Source organism: Camelus ferus, chromosome 3, assembly GCF_009834535.1.
Source record: "Camelus ferus isolate YT-003-E chromosome 3, BCGSAC_Cfer_1.0, whole genome shotgun sequence".
Classification (NCBI taxonomy): Eukaryota; Metazoa; Chordata; class Mammalia; order Artiodactyla; family Camelidae; genus Camelus; species Camelus ferus.
The window spans coordinates 111366118-111381575 of record NC_045698.1 but is presented as its reverse complement, the minus strand read 5'-3'; the positions used below and the strand labels follow the sequence as shown (position 1 = coordinate 111381575).

The following is a 15458-nucleotide window of genomic DNA, read 5'->3' as shown; positions in this document are numbered from 1 at the left end:
AGGCTCTCGGCCCTCTACAACAAGACCCGTGCTGCTGCCTCATTCACTTCACATGATGAGCTTCCACCTCAGACCTCCTTGGGGGAGACAGAGTGTTCCATTGACCCTCCTCTGAACTCTCCCTGCTCTCGAGTTTGCAAAGGACCAGAGGTTCTTTGGGGGGGGGAGGGGGCGCCTGTTGGAGCGCTGCCTGTGTGTTCTCTACCTTCTAATGCCATGTGTTAATGAAGATGAAGAGGCAAGGATGTGGTTTCCTTGTAGAGGTGGGAAGGCATTTGCCTGGAAGGTCCCTGAGGATGAGCTCCATGGCCATTTGCATGATGTGGTGGCCACATACTCAGCCACACCTTGAGTGGGAGGTGTTTGCTGGGCATTCATGAGCTGAGGCCACTGTGACAGATAACAATGTCCCATTCGGAGCACACAAAGGCCTCTGTCAGGGATGCGACCAGGCTTCGTTGTGGGCACTTATGCTAACACCTGACCCCCTCTTGTCTAATCTCTGTCTTAAAGGACCGCCCTTGGCCTTCCACGCTGCTAGGAACCCCTCCCGCCCCTGGCCTGTGAAGGCCACCAGGAGTGGGTTTCTTCCCCACTCTTCCCCACTCTTCCCCCCAACCCCCCAGCTCTTTCTGCTCCAGACACAGCAGCTTTTTGTTATTTGAATGCACCATCTGCATATTTACCACTGAATTTTGCCTTCTCTCTGTAATGTTCCCTAACCTGTCATTCCCCCATCCCCTTTGCTTAGTCAATTTCCACTCTTCCTCGAATCTCCGCCATCTCCATTCAAGCATCATTTCTTCCAGGGAGACTTCCTTGACCCTTCAACACCTCCCTGCTCGTGCAGGGTTCCTTTGCTGTTTCCTCTTTGCCTTTTCATCATTTGAACTCACTCTCTATTACATATGCCTGCATGTGCCTATTCGATTAATATCTGTCTCCCCCTACTGGAATGTAACCATGAAGCCAGCGACATTGTTTATTTTTGATCATATTTCATGCCCAGGAGTAAGCACGGTGAGCATCTGGTATCTGCCAGGCACGAAGTATGTGGAATGGAAGTTGAATGTCTGTGACAGGTACGGGAACTGAGACCTAGGACAGAATCTCTCCTGTTTTGGGTTTTCTTATGTAGGCCGGGATGCTTCCCCTTATCACTAAGGGAGGTGTTTTCTCTACAACATTACTGATCACTCTATGAGCTACGGGATGTGTTCCTAAGCGATGCTCCATGAAGTGGGATTTTCAGGTGTTTTTTATCGTCTCTCTCTCTCTCTCCCCCTCCCTGTTTTTTTTCCTCCTACTTGTAGGTATATACTAATTTTTTTTTACATTAAACATATATTACTTCAAAAAATTAATCTGAAAAAAATCTCTGCAAGTAACTAATTCTTCTTAACTTGAAACTAAGGGGACTTGGGGATTTCGGCGCTGGAATCAGAGAGAAGAAAAGAAAATCCTGGCATCACACTTGGTCCAGCAAGGAACAATATCTGCATAGGTTTGATCAGTAAATAATACTTGTTTTTGTTTTTTGTTTTAGGCTACACTTCAGGACAAATTACAAACGCAGAACAAAATACGTACGTTACCAAAAACACAGCTGGGATGATATAAAAGTAAAAGTGCAGCTGACAGGAGGTAGGACGTAAAGTGTCAGGAGAAGAGGTTAGGAATGTAAGTTTCCACAGCTTTTAAGGAAAAGAGTGAAGATACTAAACAAAAAGAAGCCAAATGTTACCAAAAGAAGCAACAGATCCGTAACTATATCATCTCTGATGACAAGAGGAAACAGTAGAAGTAACACAAAATAGAGTCAAATGTTGAGAAGAAGAGACAAGAGAGATGTCAACGAGCTAAAATCTCCTCTTTCCAACCAGGGAGCCCATAACTACTGTATAAAGTTGCTAATTAGGAAACTGAGGCTAACTTCATATTATGAATCGATACGGAGAGAACAACTAGCAGAACTAGTGACAGAAATGATGAGGACAGGTTGCCTTGGGATCGGGGTGCAGGTGGGGAGAGGTGCAGCAGAGCCCAGAATGATGTTTTCCATCACAAGCTCATGTGCATTGCTTGATCTATCATGTGCAATTAAAAATAATTTAAATGAAACAAAATGAACAGGTTGGATGAAACAGTCTCTAAGGGTCCTTCCTTAGACTGTGTGCCAGGTTCTTTGTACCCGCTGTCTGCTTTATGCCCTGTGTGTGAGGACACTGAGACTCTTGGGCAGATGGAGTGTCTTCACCAGGTCCAAACAGCGATAAGGAAGCAGCAGGGCTGACACTGAGACCCAGGGCCATGTCACATTCACACCCATTGCTCTTCCATAGCAGCCCATGCGGCCAAAGCCTTGGGGAGCTTGAAATAGCCACCCGCCCCCACCATCATACATACACTATATGAAAAACGCATTATTAAAAACAGAAACAGGAGGAAATTACTTAAAAATCTCACTACCTGAGAAATATTTTAGCCTCACTCCTATCTGAGAGGATTGCATCCTTTGTTGCTTTATTTACTGGGTTTTGGTCATAGCAACTAACATTCTTTAAACCTAAAAAAAAAAAAAGTGACTTATCTATGCTGTTTGAAGAATGACAAGTCTTGCACCATTTTCTAGCTGAAAAAATGGAAATTACTGAAACCTGGTACCCAAACTCCAGAGGTTACCTCTACCCTGAATTTGTGTAAATAATTTCTTTGCAGGTAACTAATTTTTGAAGCTCTGCTGGTTTGATTCCAGGGTAAATAACTGGACCACTCATTGATCCCTATCAATTCCTTCTTTGGCAACCTCCCAAACCACAGTTCTCCACTCATACTTACTTATCCCACAAAGCCCCAGCCAGATGCACCTTCTACGAGTTTTCCAAGCCCCTTCAGTCTACAGTGAAAAACTTTTAAAAAACTGATCAGAGTCCTATTCATTCAGATCCCCCACCAAGCTGTCAGCAGGTTGAGCTGTCTAAGCCAGTCTCAGCCCAGGGCACCCCTGAAGGACAGTCAGAGCAGCGTTTCACAGCGCATGCAAACACTGATCCGTCCCCTCAGAGGGACCAGCCTTACTCAGGACCTGCCTTTTACCAGACATGAAAGGTCACAGAGAGGAACACAGACAACACGGGTATCATATTATCTAGAGACTAAACAGGGAGGTGCCAAATTCTCAGCACTGTCATTCTGACTAGGATATAGCCTGAGCAGACGTTAAATTGTTCATTCTTTGTTGGTTCATTCATTCATTCATTCACTCACTCACTTGCGCGCTCAGTGACTAGCAGTCATCTGTCACACACCTGTCTCTCTGCAAGGTGCTGGGGATACAGCAGTAAGTCAGGCAGACTGGTTGCACGGTCCTCACCAAGATGAGGAGGGAAACAGGCAAAATGGGCGGTTCTGGTAAAGGCTTTAACTACGGATTGCATGGGGGCTACGGGAATATGTATCGGGACAATCAATCCAGACTTCTGGAGTGGCCGCCTTCTAATTTGGACTGGCCAGCTTGCCCCGACCTGCCTTTCCGTGATCCTGAACGGAGACTTCCTGCTCACAGATCAAACAGCTGGGCAGCTTGAGAGTTGTGGCTGAGTCAGGCACTAGCAGATGCCTCTATAAATTAAAAAATGAGGTCAGAAGTACCTCTGGGGCATATGTTACTAAGAATAAATCTCACCAACCAGCAGAAGTAGCCAGAAAAAAAATAAACCCTAATAACTTTTCCTCCTCCTTATACATCATGACCTTGTCTGCTCAGTGATCCTTTTCCTTCTCAACTTCCTAGATTCCATGATGCAGTTTCTTTTACACCCCTCAAGTTTGTGTTATGAAAAATGTGAAACATACATAACATTTGAAAGAACCAATAATACACTTATACCCTTGATGTAGAGTCACAATGAGCATTTTGCCGTATCTGCTTAACTCTCCCTGATTTACTGAATCACCTGAAGGTAAGTTGAAGCCATTGCATTACTCAGCCTTAAACGCTTCAGCACACAACTCCTGAAAGCAAGGACATCTTCCTACGTAACCTCAGTAGTATGACCGTCTACGTTAAATAAATTCTTGGTCATCATATAATGTACTAAAATGTCCTCAGTTGTTCCTAAGATGTTTCTTTTATAACCTTTTTTTTTTTTCCCAAGGGGAACCAGGATCCAACCGTGATGTATTTTCTAAAGTGTGAGGACGAAACAATTGCCCCACCCAGAAGTGCTTCAATGCTTCTCTCCTTTGCGAGCAGCCGAGTGCTCCTGCTTCTGCACAGGATCCTCTCTGGGAGGAGACAACTGCTATTTGGGAACTTCTACACTTACCAAGTGCCACACTAATGCTTACCACTCCTATTGCTTAGGACTAACATATTACGGTTCCGAGAGAAGTAGTCATTATAATCAGTAGGAACCAAGAGCTACTGTAATGACTGGATAAAGAAGACATGGTATACACATACAATAGAATACTACAAAACCCTAAAAAAGAATGAAATAATGCCATCTGCAGGAGCATGGATGGACTTAAAACAGATTATCATACTAAGTGAAGTAAGTCAGAAAGAGAAAGACAAATACCATATGGTGTCACTTATATGTGGAATCTAAAAAAATGACAAATATGAACTTATTCACAAAACAGAAAGACTCAAAGATGTAAAAAACAAACTTATGGTTACAGGAGTGAGGGCGGGAGAGGGATAAATTTGAAGTTTGGGATTTGCAGATACAAATTATTATATATAAAATAGATAAACAACAAGTTCCTACTGTATAGCACAGGGAACTATATTCAATAACTTGTAATAACCTAGAATGAAAAAGAAAAGGGAAAGGAATATATATATCTATATATATAGATATGAAATGTATATATCTGAATCACTATGCTGTACACCAGAAACTACCACAACATTGTAAAGTGATTCAACTTCAATAAAAATAAGTAAATAGACAAAAGCAATAAAAATTATTCTGTATGATACTATAGTGATGGCTATATGTCATTATGCATTTGTCAAAACCCATAGAATATACAACACCAAGATGTAAACCATGGACTTTGGTTGATAATAATGTGCCCATGTTGGTTCATCAACTGTACTGAATAAGCCACACTGATGAGGGAGGCTGAGGGTAGGGGAGTATACACGTGTGGGTGGGGAGGGCTATGTGCCAACTCTGTATTTTCTGCTCAATTCTGTTGTGAACCTGAAATTGTTCTAAAAGAATAGACTTAGGGAAAAAAAAGCTAGTGTAAAACTGCCCTTTGTCAATAGAATAAAAGAGAAGAAGTTTTTGGAGTGAGGATGCAAAAATACTTTACTATAAGGAACCTACATAAAAACTCTTCAAGGGATGAGTATTTTATTTTTGGATTGCTTTCAGTCTTGAAACTTCCTGATGAACTACGAGGGTTCTCCATAGAAGAGCACAGAACCTCATGTTCCCAACTCACACACTGCATGAGGCTAACTGGGAACTTGGTTTCTCTCGGCTAACGGGTACCACACAGACTCAGAACACCTGATTACAAAAACAGGGTCGTGTGCCCCTACGCATTTCAGATTCACGTAGAACAGCATTAGGCGCTACCTCTAGGCTCTGTTTCTGGGTGAAAAACCATCTGCCAGTGTTAGCTGACTTCCTAAGAGGAATCATCAAACCATTCTCAACACAGTATTTTCTGAAATAACATTCTAAGTTTTGAGGCAACAAAAAGACAGGAACACTAACACGAATAAATTATGTTTTTGTCTTTGTTGAGTGCATGGGGAGAAATGAGCTGCAAAACCAGAGGTGGGGCACCCCCAGGAATCCCCACCCTCGCTTTCCGGTGGGAGGTGGGGAGGCAGGGGGACAGCCCCTGACCAGAGAGCCCAGCGGTCTATACATTTCCTTACATGGACGCACACAGATGGTCAGGGTAACTGTTTCCTGCACACTGATGTTAAGCCCCAAGGATACACGGCCTGTGGGGCAGTCATCAACCTAGGCTTCCCATGTCCACCACACCCCTCCTTGGCACAGAAAGTAAGAGCTGCAGCTTCCAGCCCTGCAGTGGGGACTCCAGGAGCAGGGGCAAGCTCACATGAGGCACATTCCATCTGCTCCTGCTCCGTGGGCCCCTCACTTCCAGGAGGACCTCCGTAGCCCCGGCTGAATAAACCAGTAATTCAATCTTAATCTGATTCTGTGTGTGTGTGGTCTTCTCCCTCCCTTGAATAATGCCACATATGACTAAGTCTCACCTCCACCCCTTCCCCTACCCCCTAAACTGTCAAGGGGAAAATGAATTATTATTTGGATAGGATCAAGTCTGGTCAACTGGGAGAGATCTACAGCCAAAACACTGACCTAGAAAGTAGATTTTCCTTCCCTCCAAGTGCGTGTCAGTGTCTTCCAAGGTCGGCGTTTTCCAAAAAGTGGAATTTGAGGTACAGGGCAATGGAATTTTGTAATAGTGAGTCACCTTGAGTACGTATTTCCATTTTCAGTTTCCTATTCATCTTTCTGACAACTTTAATCAGAAAGTCTCCATGTGGAGCCAGCAGTCTTAGGACTCCTCTAACTTTTGCTAATCTCCGTTTTTAACAGAGAGAGAGAGAGTGGGTGCTGAGGTTACAAAAACAACCCTCTCCTGGGAAGTCTTTCCCATTTCCCACCCTTTCCACTGTGTTCCACACATCAGGGCTTGTTCAGTGCCACTTTTCACTCAGTTGTAGTGGATCCTGTAGTGAAGAACTGATTCTTCTCAAACTCTTCCAAAAGACTGAAAAGGAGGGAATACTCCCAAACACATTCTATGAACCCACCATCACCCTGATACCAAAACCAGACAAAGATACTACCAAAAAAGAAAATTACAGACCAATATCACTGATGAACACAGAAGCAAAAATCCTCAACAAAATATTAGCAAACAGAATCTAACAACACATAAAAAAGATCATACACCATGATCAAGATGGATTCATCCCAGGGACACAAGGATGGTTCAGCATAGCAAATCAGCGTGATATACACCACATCTACAAGAGAAAGGGCAAAAATCACATGATCACCTCAATAGATGCAGAAAAAGCATTTGATAAAATTCAACATCCATTTATGACAAAAACTCTAACCAAAGTGGGTATAAAGGGAACATATCTCAACATAATAAAAGCTACTTATGACAAACCTACAGCCAGTGTAGTACTCAACGGTGAAAAACTCAAAAGCTTCCCACTAAAATCTGGGACAAGACAAGGATGCCCACTGTCACCACTCCTATTCAACATAGTTTTAGAAGTCCACAGCCATCAGGCAAGAAAAAGAAATAAAATGGGTCCAAATTGGAAAAGAAGAGGTAAAATTGTCACTATACGCAGATGATATGATACTATATATAGAAAACCCTAAAAGCTCCACACAAAAACTACTAGAGCTGATTAAAGAATTTGGCAAGGTAGCAGGTTACAAGATTAACAGAAATTAGTTCTATTTCTTTACACTAACAATGAAATATCAGGAAAAGAAAGTAAAGAAACAATCCCTTTTAAAATTGAATCCAAAACAGTAAAACACTTAGGAATAAATTTGACCAAGGAGGTGAAAGACTTGCACACACAGAACTACAAAACACTGACTGAGGAAATTAAAGAAGACTTAAAGAAATGGAAAGATATCCCATATTCTTGGATTGGAAGAATCAATATTGTTAAAATGGCCTTACTATGCAAGGCAATCTACAGATTTAATGTGATCCCCATCAAATTACCCATGACACTTTTCATAGAACTAGAACAAATAACCCTAAAATCTATATAGAATCACAAAACCCCAGAATTGCCAAAGCAATACTGAAGAAAAAGAACAAAGCTGGAGGAATAACCCTTCCAGACTTCAGACAATACTACAGAGCTACAGTAATCACAACAGTGTGGTATTGGCATAAAAACAGACAAATGGATCAATGGAATAGAATAGAGAGCCCAGAAATAAACCCACAGACCTACAGTCAATTAATCTTTGACAAAGGAGGCAAGAATATACAATGGAGAATAGACAGTCTCTTCAGCAAGTGATGTTGGGAAAAACTGGACAGCCTCATGTAAATCAGTGAAGTTAGAACATTCCCTCACTCCATACACAAAAATAAACTCAAAATGGCTTAAAGTCTTAAATATAAGACAAGACATGAAGAAAACATAGGCAAAACATTCTCTAACATAAGTCTTAGCAATGTTCTCCTAGGGCAGTCTATCCAGGCAATAGAAATAAAAGCAAAAATAAACAAATGGGATCTAATTAAACTTATAAGCTTTTGCACAGCAAAGGAAACCATAAGCAAAACAAAAAGACAACCTATGGAATGGGAGAAAATATTTGCAAATGATGCGACTGACAAAGGTTTAATTTCCAGAATATATAAACAGCTCATACAACTTAATAACAAAAAACAGACAAACAACCCAATCCAAAAATGGGCAGAAGACCTAAACAAGCAATTCTCCAATGAAAACATACAAATGGCCAATAGGCATAGGAAAAAATGCTCAAATTGCTAATTATCAGAGAAATGCAAATTAAAACTGCAATGAGGTATCACCTCACACCACTCAGAGTGGCCATCATTAAAAAGTCCATGAACAATAAATGCTGTAGAGGGTGTGGAGAAAAGGGAATCGTCCCACACTGCTGGTGGGAATGTAGTTTGGTGCAGCCATTATGGAAAACATCATGGAGATTCCTCAAAAAACTAAAAATAGACTTACCATATGATCCAGCATTCCACTCCTGGGTATATATCTGAAGGGAACTCCAATTTGAAAACATTCATGCACCCCAATGTTCATAGCAGTGCTACATACAATAGCCAAGACATGGAAACAACTTAAATGTCTATCGACAGATGACTAGATAAAGAAGTCGTGGTCTATTTATACAATGGAATACTACTCATCCATAGAAAAGAATAAAATAATGCCATGCAGCAACATGGATAGACCTAGAGATTGTCATTCTAAGTGAAGTAAGCCAGAAAGAGAAAGAAAAATACTATATCACTCATATGTGGAATCTAAAAAAAAAAAAGAAAAGAAAAAGGACACTATGAACTCATCCACAAAACAGACTCGCAGATATAGTAAACAATTTATGGTTACTAGGGGAAGGGGGTGGGAAGGGATAAATTTGGGAGTTTGAGACTTGCAAATGTTAACCACTGTATATAAAAATAGGCAGAAAACAAATTTCTTCTGTATAGCACAGGGAACTATATTTAATATCTTGTATTAACCTTTAATGAAAACGTATATGAAAATGAATATATGTATGTATATGCATGACTGGGACACTGTGCTGTACACCAGAAATTGACACACTGTAACTGACTATACTTCAATTAAAAAAAAAAAAAAAAGCCAACAGAGAAATCAGTACAGCTCAGCGAAGCAGCCAGCTCTCTGGCGCCGAGTACGTGAACCATTGGGATCTTGGGTTCTCGTCTCAATTCCTGCACTAGTTGTAGCTCTGAGAAAATCATCTCTTCCTTCAAGCCTCAGTTTCCCATCTGCAAGATGTGGGATTGCAGCAGATCAGTGGTTCTCAACAGGTGGAAGTTCTGTCCTGCAAAGGAGTATCAGGCAGCATCTGGAGACATTTGTGGCTGTTAACAATTGGAAGGTGCTGCTGCCCTGGAGGGGGAGAGCCCACACACAGATGCTGCACAATATCCTGCAGTGCATGGACAGGCCTCAACAACCGGGAGTCTCTGACCCAAAGTGTCCATGGTGCCGAGGTCCAGGCACTGGCCCTGGGCAGCCTCCAACAGCTCTCCTGGATCTGACCTGCCCTAGATTCTGTGAGTTTGGGCCTGAACTCTCCTCACCTCCTGCAAAGGTAAGTAACGCTCTCATGACCAGCCAGTATGACTATGGCTCACTCAACTATAAGGAGGAAGAAATAAATCAACAGCAGGGCCAAAGGCAGGGAACACTCCCAAGTGCTGGGCAGGAGGCCCTGCAGTGAAAGGCAGACAGAAGGGCTGTCTCTTTGGCAAGCACTAAGGCCCTCCCTCGCTCACTTGAATGAACAGGGCCCTCTCCTGGTGTGTGTGGGCATAACAAACAATGTGCAGGAGACGAGAGGAGAGAGGAGAGGAGGGGAGAAAACTACACAAAATTTGAACAAAAACTTGGTGATTGTGGAATTTTTCCTTTATGATTTCTCAAGGTAAAAAGTACTAGACAGAATAATAGTTGTTAATGACAGAAGTTCTTTTGAAAACACCAAAGATTTATAAATAGATACCTAACAAATGGTGGCCCATTTCAGATTTGATTCAACAAGCATTTTTAATAAGAGTCTACCACGGCCAGCACTGTGCGGACACTTGATAAATGAAAGACACAGCACCACCACCGCAGAGCGGGGAGGACGAGGGCTTTTCAATCAGTGACACTGGAACAACTTGGATAGAAATAAAATTGGATTTCTACCTCCCACTCACCACAAACATCAATCCAGGCAAATAATAACAGACTTCAAGGTCTGGTTAACGCCTGGAAAGGCTAGACCCTAAGAACTTTTAGAAAATAACATCTTCATGACTTAAAGAGTCGGATAAAAATTGCTTACATAGGTCACAGGAGCATCAACCATACAGAAAAAGAAAAGAAAAAAAACCTTAAGAACTTCTGCTCATTAGAAAACATACCCCAGAAATGTATCTATATGTATCCACAATACATACATTAATAAGGAAAAGATAACTAGAAATCAATAAGGAAAAAATAACTCAGTTAATAAAACAGGCAAAAACATCGAACAACGTTTCACAGGAGAGGCTGCCCAAATGGCATTACCATATGGAAGGAGGCCCACCATCATTAGCCATCAGGGAAATCAAAACCGTAATGAGATATCACAACACATCCACCAGAATGGCTATGATTGAAAAGACAGGCAAATCCAACTGTTCATGAGGACGTGAACAAATTAAAACTCTCATGCATTGCTGAACAGGAGTATGTATGTCGGTACAACCACCTTGTAAAAATGCTTGGCAGGATCTACTGAAGCTAAACATGTCTACACATCGATCCAGCCTTTCCACTACTAGGTATTTACCCACCAAAAATGAGAGCATACATCCACCATTATATCTTTACTCGTAACGGTATCAAACTGTAAACAATCCAAACTCCAATCCACAGCAAAATGGGCAATTCACATAGTCTGTACAGTGAGAATCCTGCATATTCCATACACAGTTGACCTTTGAACAACACGGGGTTTGAACTGTGCAAGTCCCCTTGCTCACGGATATTTTCCAGTAGTAAACCTTACAGTACTACAAGATCTGCAGTTGGGTGAAATTGCAGATTGGAACTGTGGGTGTGGGAGGATGGATTTGGAGGGCCCACTGTAAAGTTACACACAGACTTTCAGTTGTACAGAGTGTGGGCACCTCTAACCCCCATGTTGTTCAAGGATAAACTGTGTTACTGTATGTCTGTTAGACCTTCATTAAAAACACTGAGCAAATAGCCCACCCCACAGGTGTATGGCCTTCTGTACTGATACTGCAGCCTTAATTTTTCATAAGCACCCAGCTTAAAGAAGAAACTCTATCTTTGTCCAAGTGATCAATCTACTCAATTTGTATTCCCTCCACTTACAAATTTAATGATACATTAATAATCTCTGTTAAAAAAAAAAAAAGATAAGCCACAGAATAAGAGAAGGTGTCTGTAGCACGTATACCAATAAGGAACCTAACAACTGGAAAAACTCTGCAGATCTATTAGAAAAAGACAACACAAGAGACAAGACCTCTCATTTCCTACTTTTCAGTATCCTTCCAGTTTTCTGAAACCATTATGTACTATTTGCGTTCTTTAAATTAACTTTTAGTTCAATGATAATACATGAATATATTTTCCTTGTAAAAAAAAATTAGACATTCCAGAGAAGGCAAAGTCCCTGATGACCTCTGATCCTGGCTCTTGGAACTAGAGGTAACCAGAGAAAATCACTAAGCTACTTGGTATGCTTTTTCCCAGCTTTTTCTTCAATACAGAGTTATTTTGCTTGTTTATTTCACTTGTGTGCCATCATAAGGTGTGTCTTGTCTTGAAACTCACTTTTTTTTCACTCAATATTATGTCTTTCACCATTTCCTGTGTTGTATGCACAAAGCCACCTTCACACTTTATTCAACTGTCTCACGGTCCTCTACAGGATGGACGTTCCCGTTTAAATCACCCTTCCTCCTCTATGGATGAACATTAAGGTGAGCGCCTTCCCCCCTCCCTCCCTCCTTTCCTCCCTCTTCCTTTCATTTTTTGTTATTAGTGCTCCTATTTAATAAGAACAATCGATGTATTATTTAAAAATTTGTTTACTTCCAGCTCCATAAATTAAAAAGCTCCAAAAAAGCTCATGCCTCATTCTAACCTCAGAAAGCACTGTCTCAGCTTGGGGATTTCCCCAGCTGTCGAGGTAGAAAGCAGAGCACACAGCTTTGGGGAGCCCTGATTCTTGCTATGTCCCCTTCCCGCCCCTATTCCCCCAAAGACTGAGGTTAGTCCTGGAAACCTACGCTTTTGTTCTTCCACCTTGCTGCTGATGTGCTGTGGGACCTCAGGCGAGTTGTGCCCTCTCTGATTCTCCATTTCCTCACTTATGCATAGAGAGGGTTGGGATATACATACTGCTGTGGTCTCTCTCAGTTCTGAAGGGCTATGATGCTAAGGGTCCTGTTGTCCTCGGTAATATATGCAACTGACCGCCCAGGCAGGGATGCCTGAGACAAAACTTTCCCTTCCTTGAAGCCCCATTTGTACCCCCACCCATAGTCTGCCTCTTGGGGTCTGTACAGGGGAAGCTGAATTGAGGCTGCTCATGAAAGGAGGTGCTGACCAGAGACACTAGGAACTGAGGCCTCAGGGACCCGCCCTCCCCCACTTCCACATCTCCTGTGCAGTGTCTGCTACGTATCCTATCCCTGTGACTTCTGACGGCTAAGTTGCCATAGCAACCAGGTCCGCTGACCCATGTTAAAACCCTGTTACCACAGAGAAGAACACTTAGCTGTCTCCAGAGTCCATTTAAGGGGAAACAGAGAGGCTATTACTCCCTACAGACTGTGCGTCAGAGATCCTCGGGTGGGAAGGGTCTGAGAGGGCAGCTGGTCCAAATCTCTGGTCGTAGAGATGGGGAACCCAAGGTGTGGACTGAGCCAGCTCACTCCAGGTCACAGCAAGGCAGGAAGCCTCTCGGACTTATGATGATTTCTTGCTCTTACTGCTTCCTTCTTATCTCTCTCTGTCATTGTCTTATCTCCTCCCAAGTTCCTTCCCTTCCCTGCCCCACTCCCTGTGCCTCCTGCCTCGAAGATGACCCCGGGACTGGACAACTGCAAACAACCTTGTCCTTTGCTCATCCTCAAGCTGGTTCTTCTCCCAACAGCCAAAAGGCCACTAAAAAGTAAATCAACCCCTCCAGCCCCCATCTCCCAGCACCCTAAGGCTTTCTCCGAGTCCCATGTGGCCCGGGACTTGCAGCCACCTGCCTCTCCCAGCTCAGCCCCCACCTTGGCTACTTTGCCTCTTCACTCCAGCTCTCTCTAGGGCTCTCTCTTAAAGACATCAAGCTCCATCCTTTCCAAAAAACCGCACAGCCTTCCCGCACCCGACTCTCCATCTATTCCGTTTCCCTGTTTATTTTTTCACAAGTGCCACGATCTGCATTCACATCTCCGGTCGTCTACTTCGTCAGTCGTCTCCCTCTCCAGAATAAAAATGGTAATAATTCGTCTCTCTTATTCATGGCCACCTATCCACCACTTAGCACCGCACCTGCAAGCAGCAGGCTCTCAATACGCTTTTGCCGAAAGTGTGTGTGGACAGACGAAGGCAGGGATGGACGCGGAAGGACATGCCTGCTGCGTCCTGAAGAGGATAATGAAACACCCCTCTCCCTCCCTTCCACTGCTCCCCCTGGACCAGTTACCCCACGCCTGTAGCGCTGGCCCGCCTGTGGATGCCGCACGGGACCAGAGCAGACACAAAGCCCAAAGGGCGTGGGGAACGCAGCCTCTGTGAGTAAGCCACGGGGGCCGACAAACAGACCAACTGCCGAGGGGAGAGAGCACGCTGGTTCTGTGTGGTCCCAAGAGGCGGGAGTACGCGGACTCTTGCTTTAACCCGTTATGGTAACTCCGACCAATTATTTAGTTCTTACTGTATGCACTTTACATGCGTTATCTCCTTTGAGGCTTTAACTTCCCAGCGGGGTAGAACCGCCGTCTCCCATCACAACAAACGAAGATAACTCTCCGTGCCCTTCCCTTGGCCTAGCACAGCTCTCCCGGGTTCTCCACCAGGCGAATTCCTGGCCATTCTCCAGGTCACCTCCTCAGGGAAGTCCTCCCTCACCCGCAAGACCACACGAGGGGGGCCGGCTACCGCTGCAGCCTCAGCGCAGTGCCTGGCCTATGGCAGCCCGGAGTTGTTACATGTTTAATGGGCGAATGGAAAACTCAGACTCCAACGGGCTAGCCCAGCGGAGGTGGGGCTGGGGTGGAACCAGGTCAGTGTGACTCAGGGCCTGCTTCCTCCCGTGGCGGGACGACCGGAGCTGTCTGAAATGCAAGGCAGAGGAGCGCGTGCCCGCCATGGACGCGCACGGAGCCAAGCTGCGGGGCCCCGGCGCAGGGTGCGCTCGAGCTGCCCGGGGCATCGGTGGGGGTGGGGGTCCCTTCCAGCCCGGGGACGCGCCGAACCCTTGGACTCACCAGAGCTTGCTCGATAAGCAGGCAGAACAGGATGGCGTTGCCCACCTCCCGCAGGCTCTGGAACACGTCGGTTTTGAGCTCCGCATACTCGATGATGTCCTTCAGCTGGTGGTGGAAGAACTCCAGGATCCCTGGGAGATGAAGGGGGAGGGTCGGCGGGAAGCTCCTGCCAAGCACTGTGTCTGCAGTATCTCATTTACCACTCTTAACAATACCGCCAACGACTATTACCCCCATTTTCAGATGAGGCTCAGAGAGGGTAAGTGGCATGCCCACAGTCACCCAGCTTGGGGGGGGGGGCAAGAATGAAAACCAGAGCTTTCGACTTTCCTTCTCTAACTCACACTGCCCCAGCCGCTGACATCTTGGTATTTAGGAAAAACAGCTGCTGTCAATCTCCTAATCTCCACCTTTCCCTCCTCCCCAGGCCCCTAGTTCAGCCCATGTGCCTTCACTTTTACAGAAGGAAAGTACTATTTCTCCGCCTAGAGCTGAGCGGCAAAAACTCCTGTTCCCTGACTCACCTACGAAATGCCCCTTTACCTCCTCCAAACAGGCAAACGGAGGAAGGAAGGGCAGAGGGGCCGAGCTAAGGAAGACCTTTAGGAGCACACCTCGCCGTGCAGGACTTAGACGTCCTCACGTCTGCCGTCCTTTTGCAGCTTCCC

The 15458-nt window shown here is 44.3% G+C and overlaps 1 protein-coding gene and 1 long non-coding RNA gene across 3 annotated transcripts in view; one reads left to right on the top strand and one right to left on the bottom strand.

Annotated features, from left to right (window-relative positions):
* CYFIP2 (cytoplasmic FMR1 interacting protein 2) overlaps positions 1–15458 on the bottom strand; it is a 108275-nt gene that overhangs the window by 16448 nt on the left and 76369 nt on the right. For both annotated transcript variants that reach the window (XM_032477191.1, XM_032477192.1), the window contains exon 26: positions 14791–14921. In XM_032477191.1, coding sequence (XP_032333082.1) covers positions 14791–14921 — 131 coding nt within the window. The remainder of the gene's footprint in view (positions 1–14790; positions 14922–15458) is intronic.
* On the top strand, positions 3552–15407 carry LOC116662797. The gene is made up of 3 exons (XR_004318850.1): positions 3552–4180; positions 14560–14564; positions 15397–15407. It is a non-coding gene; the product is annotated as an uncharacterized LOC116662797 (long non-coding RNA).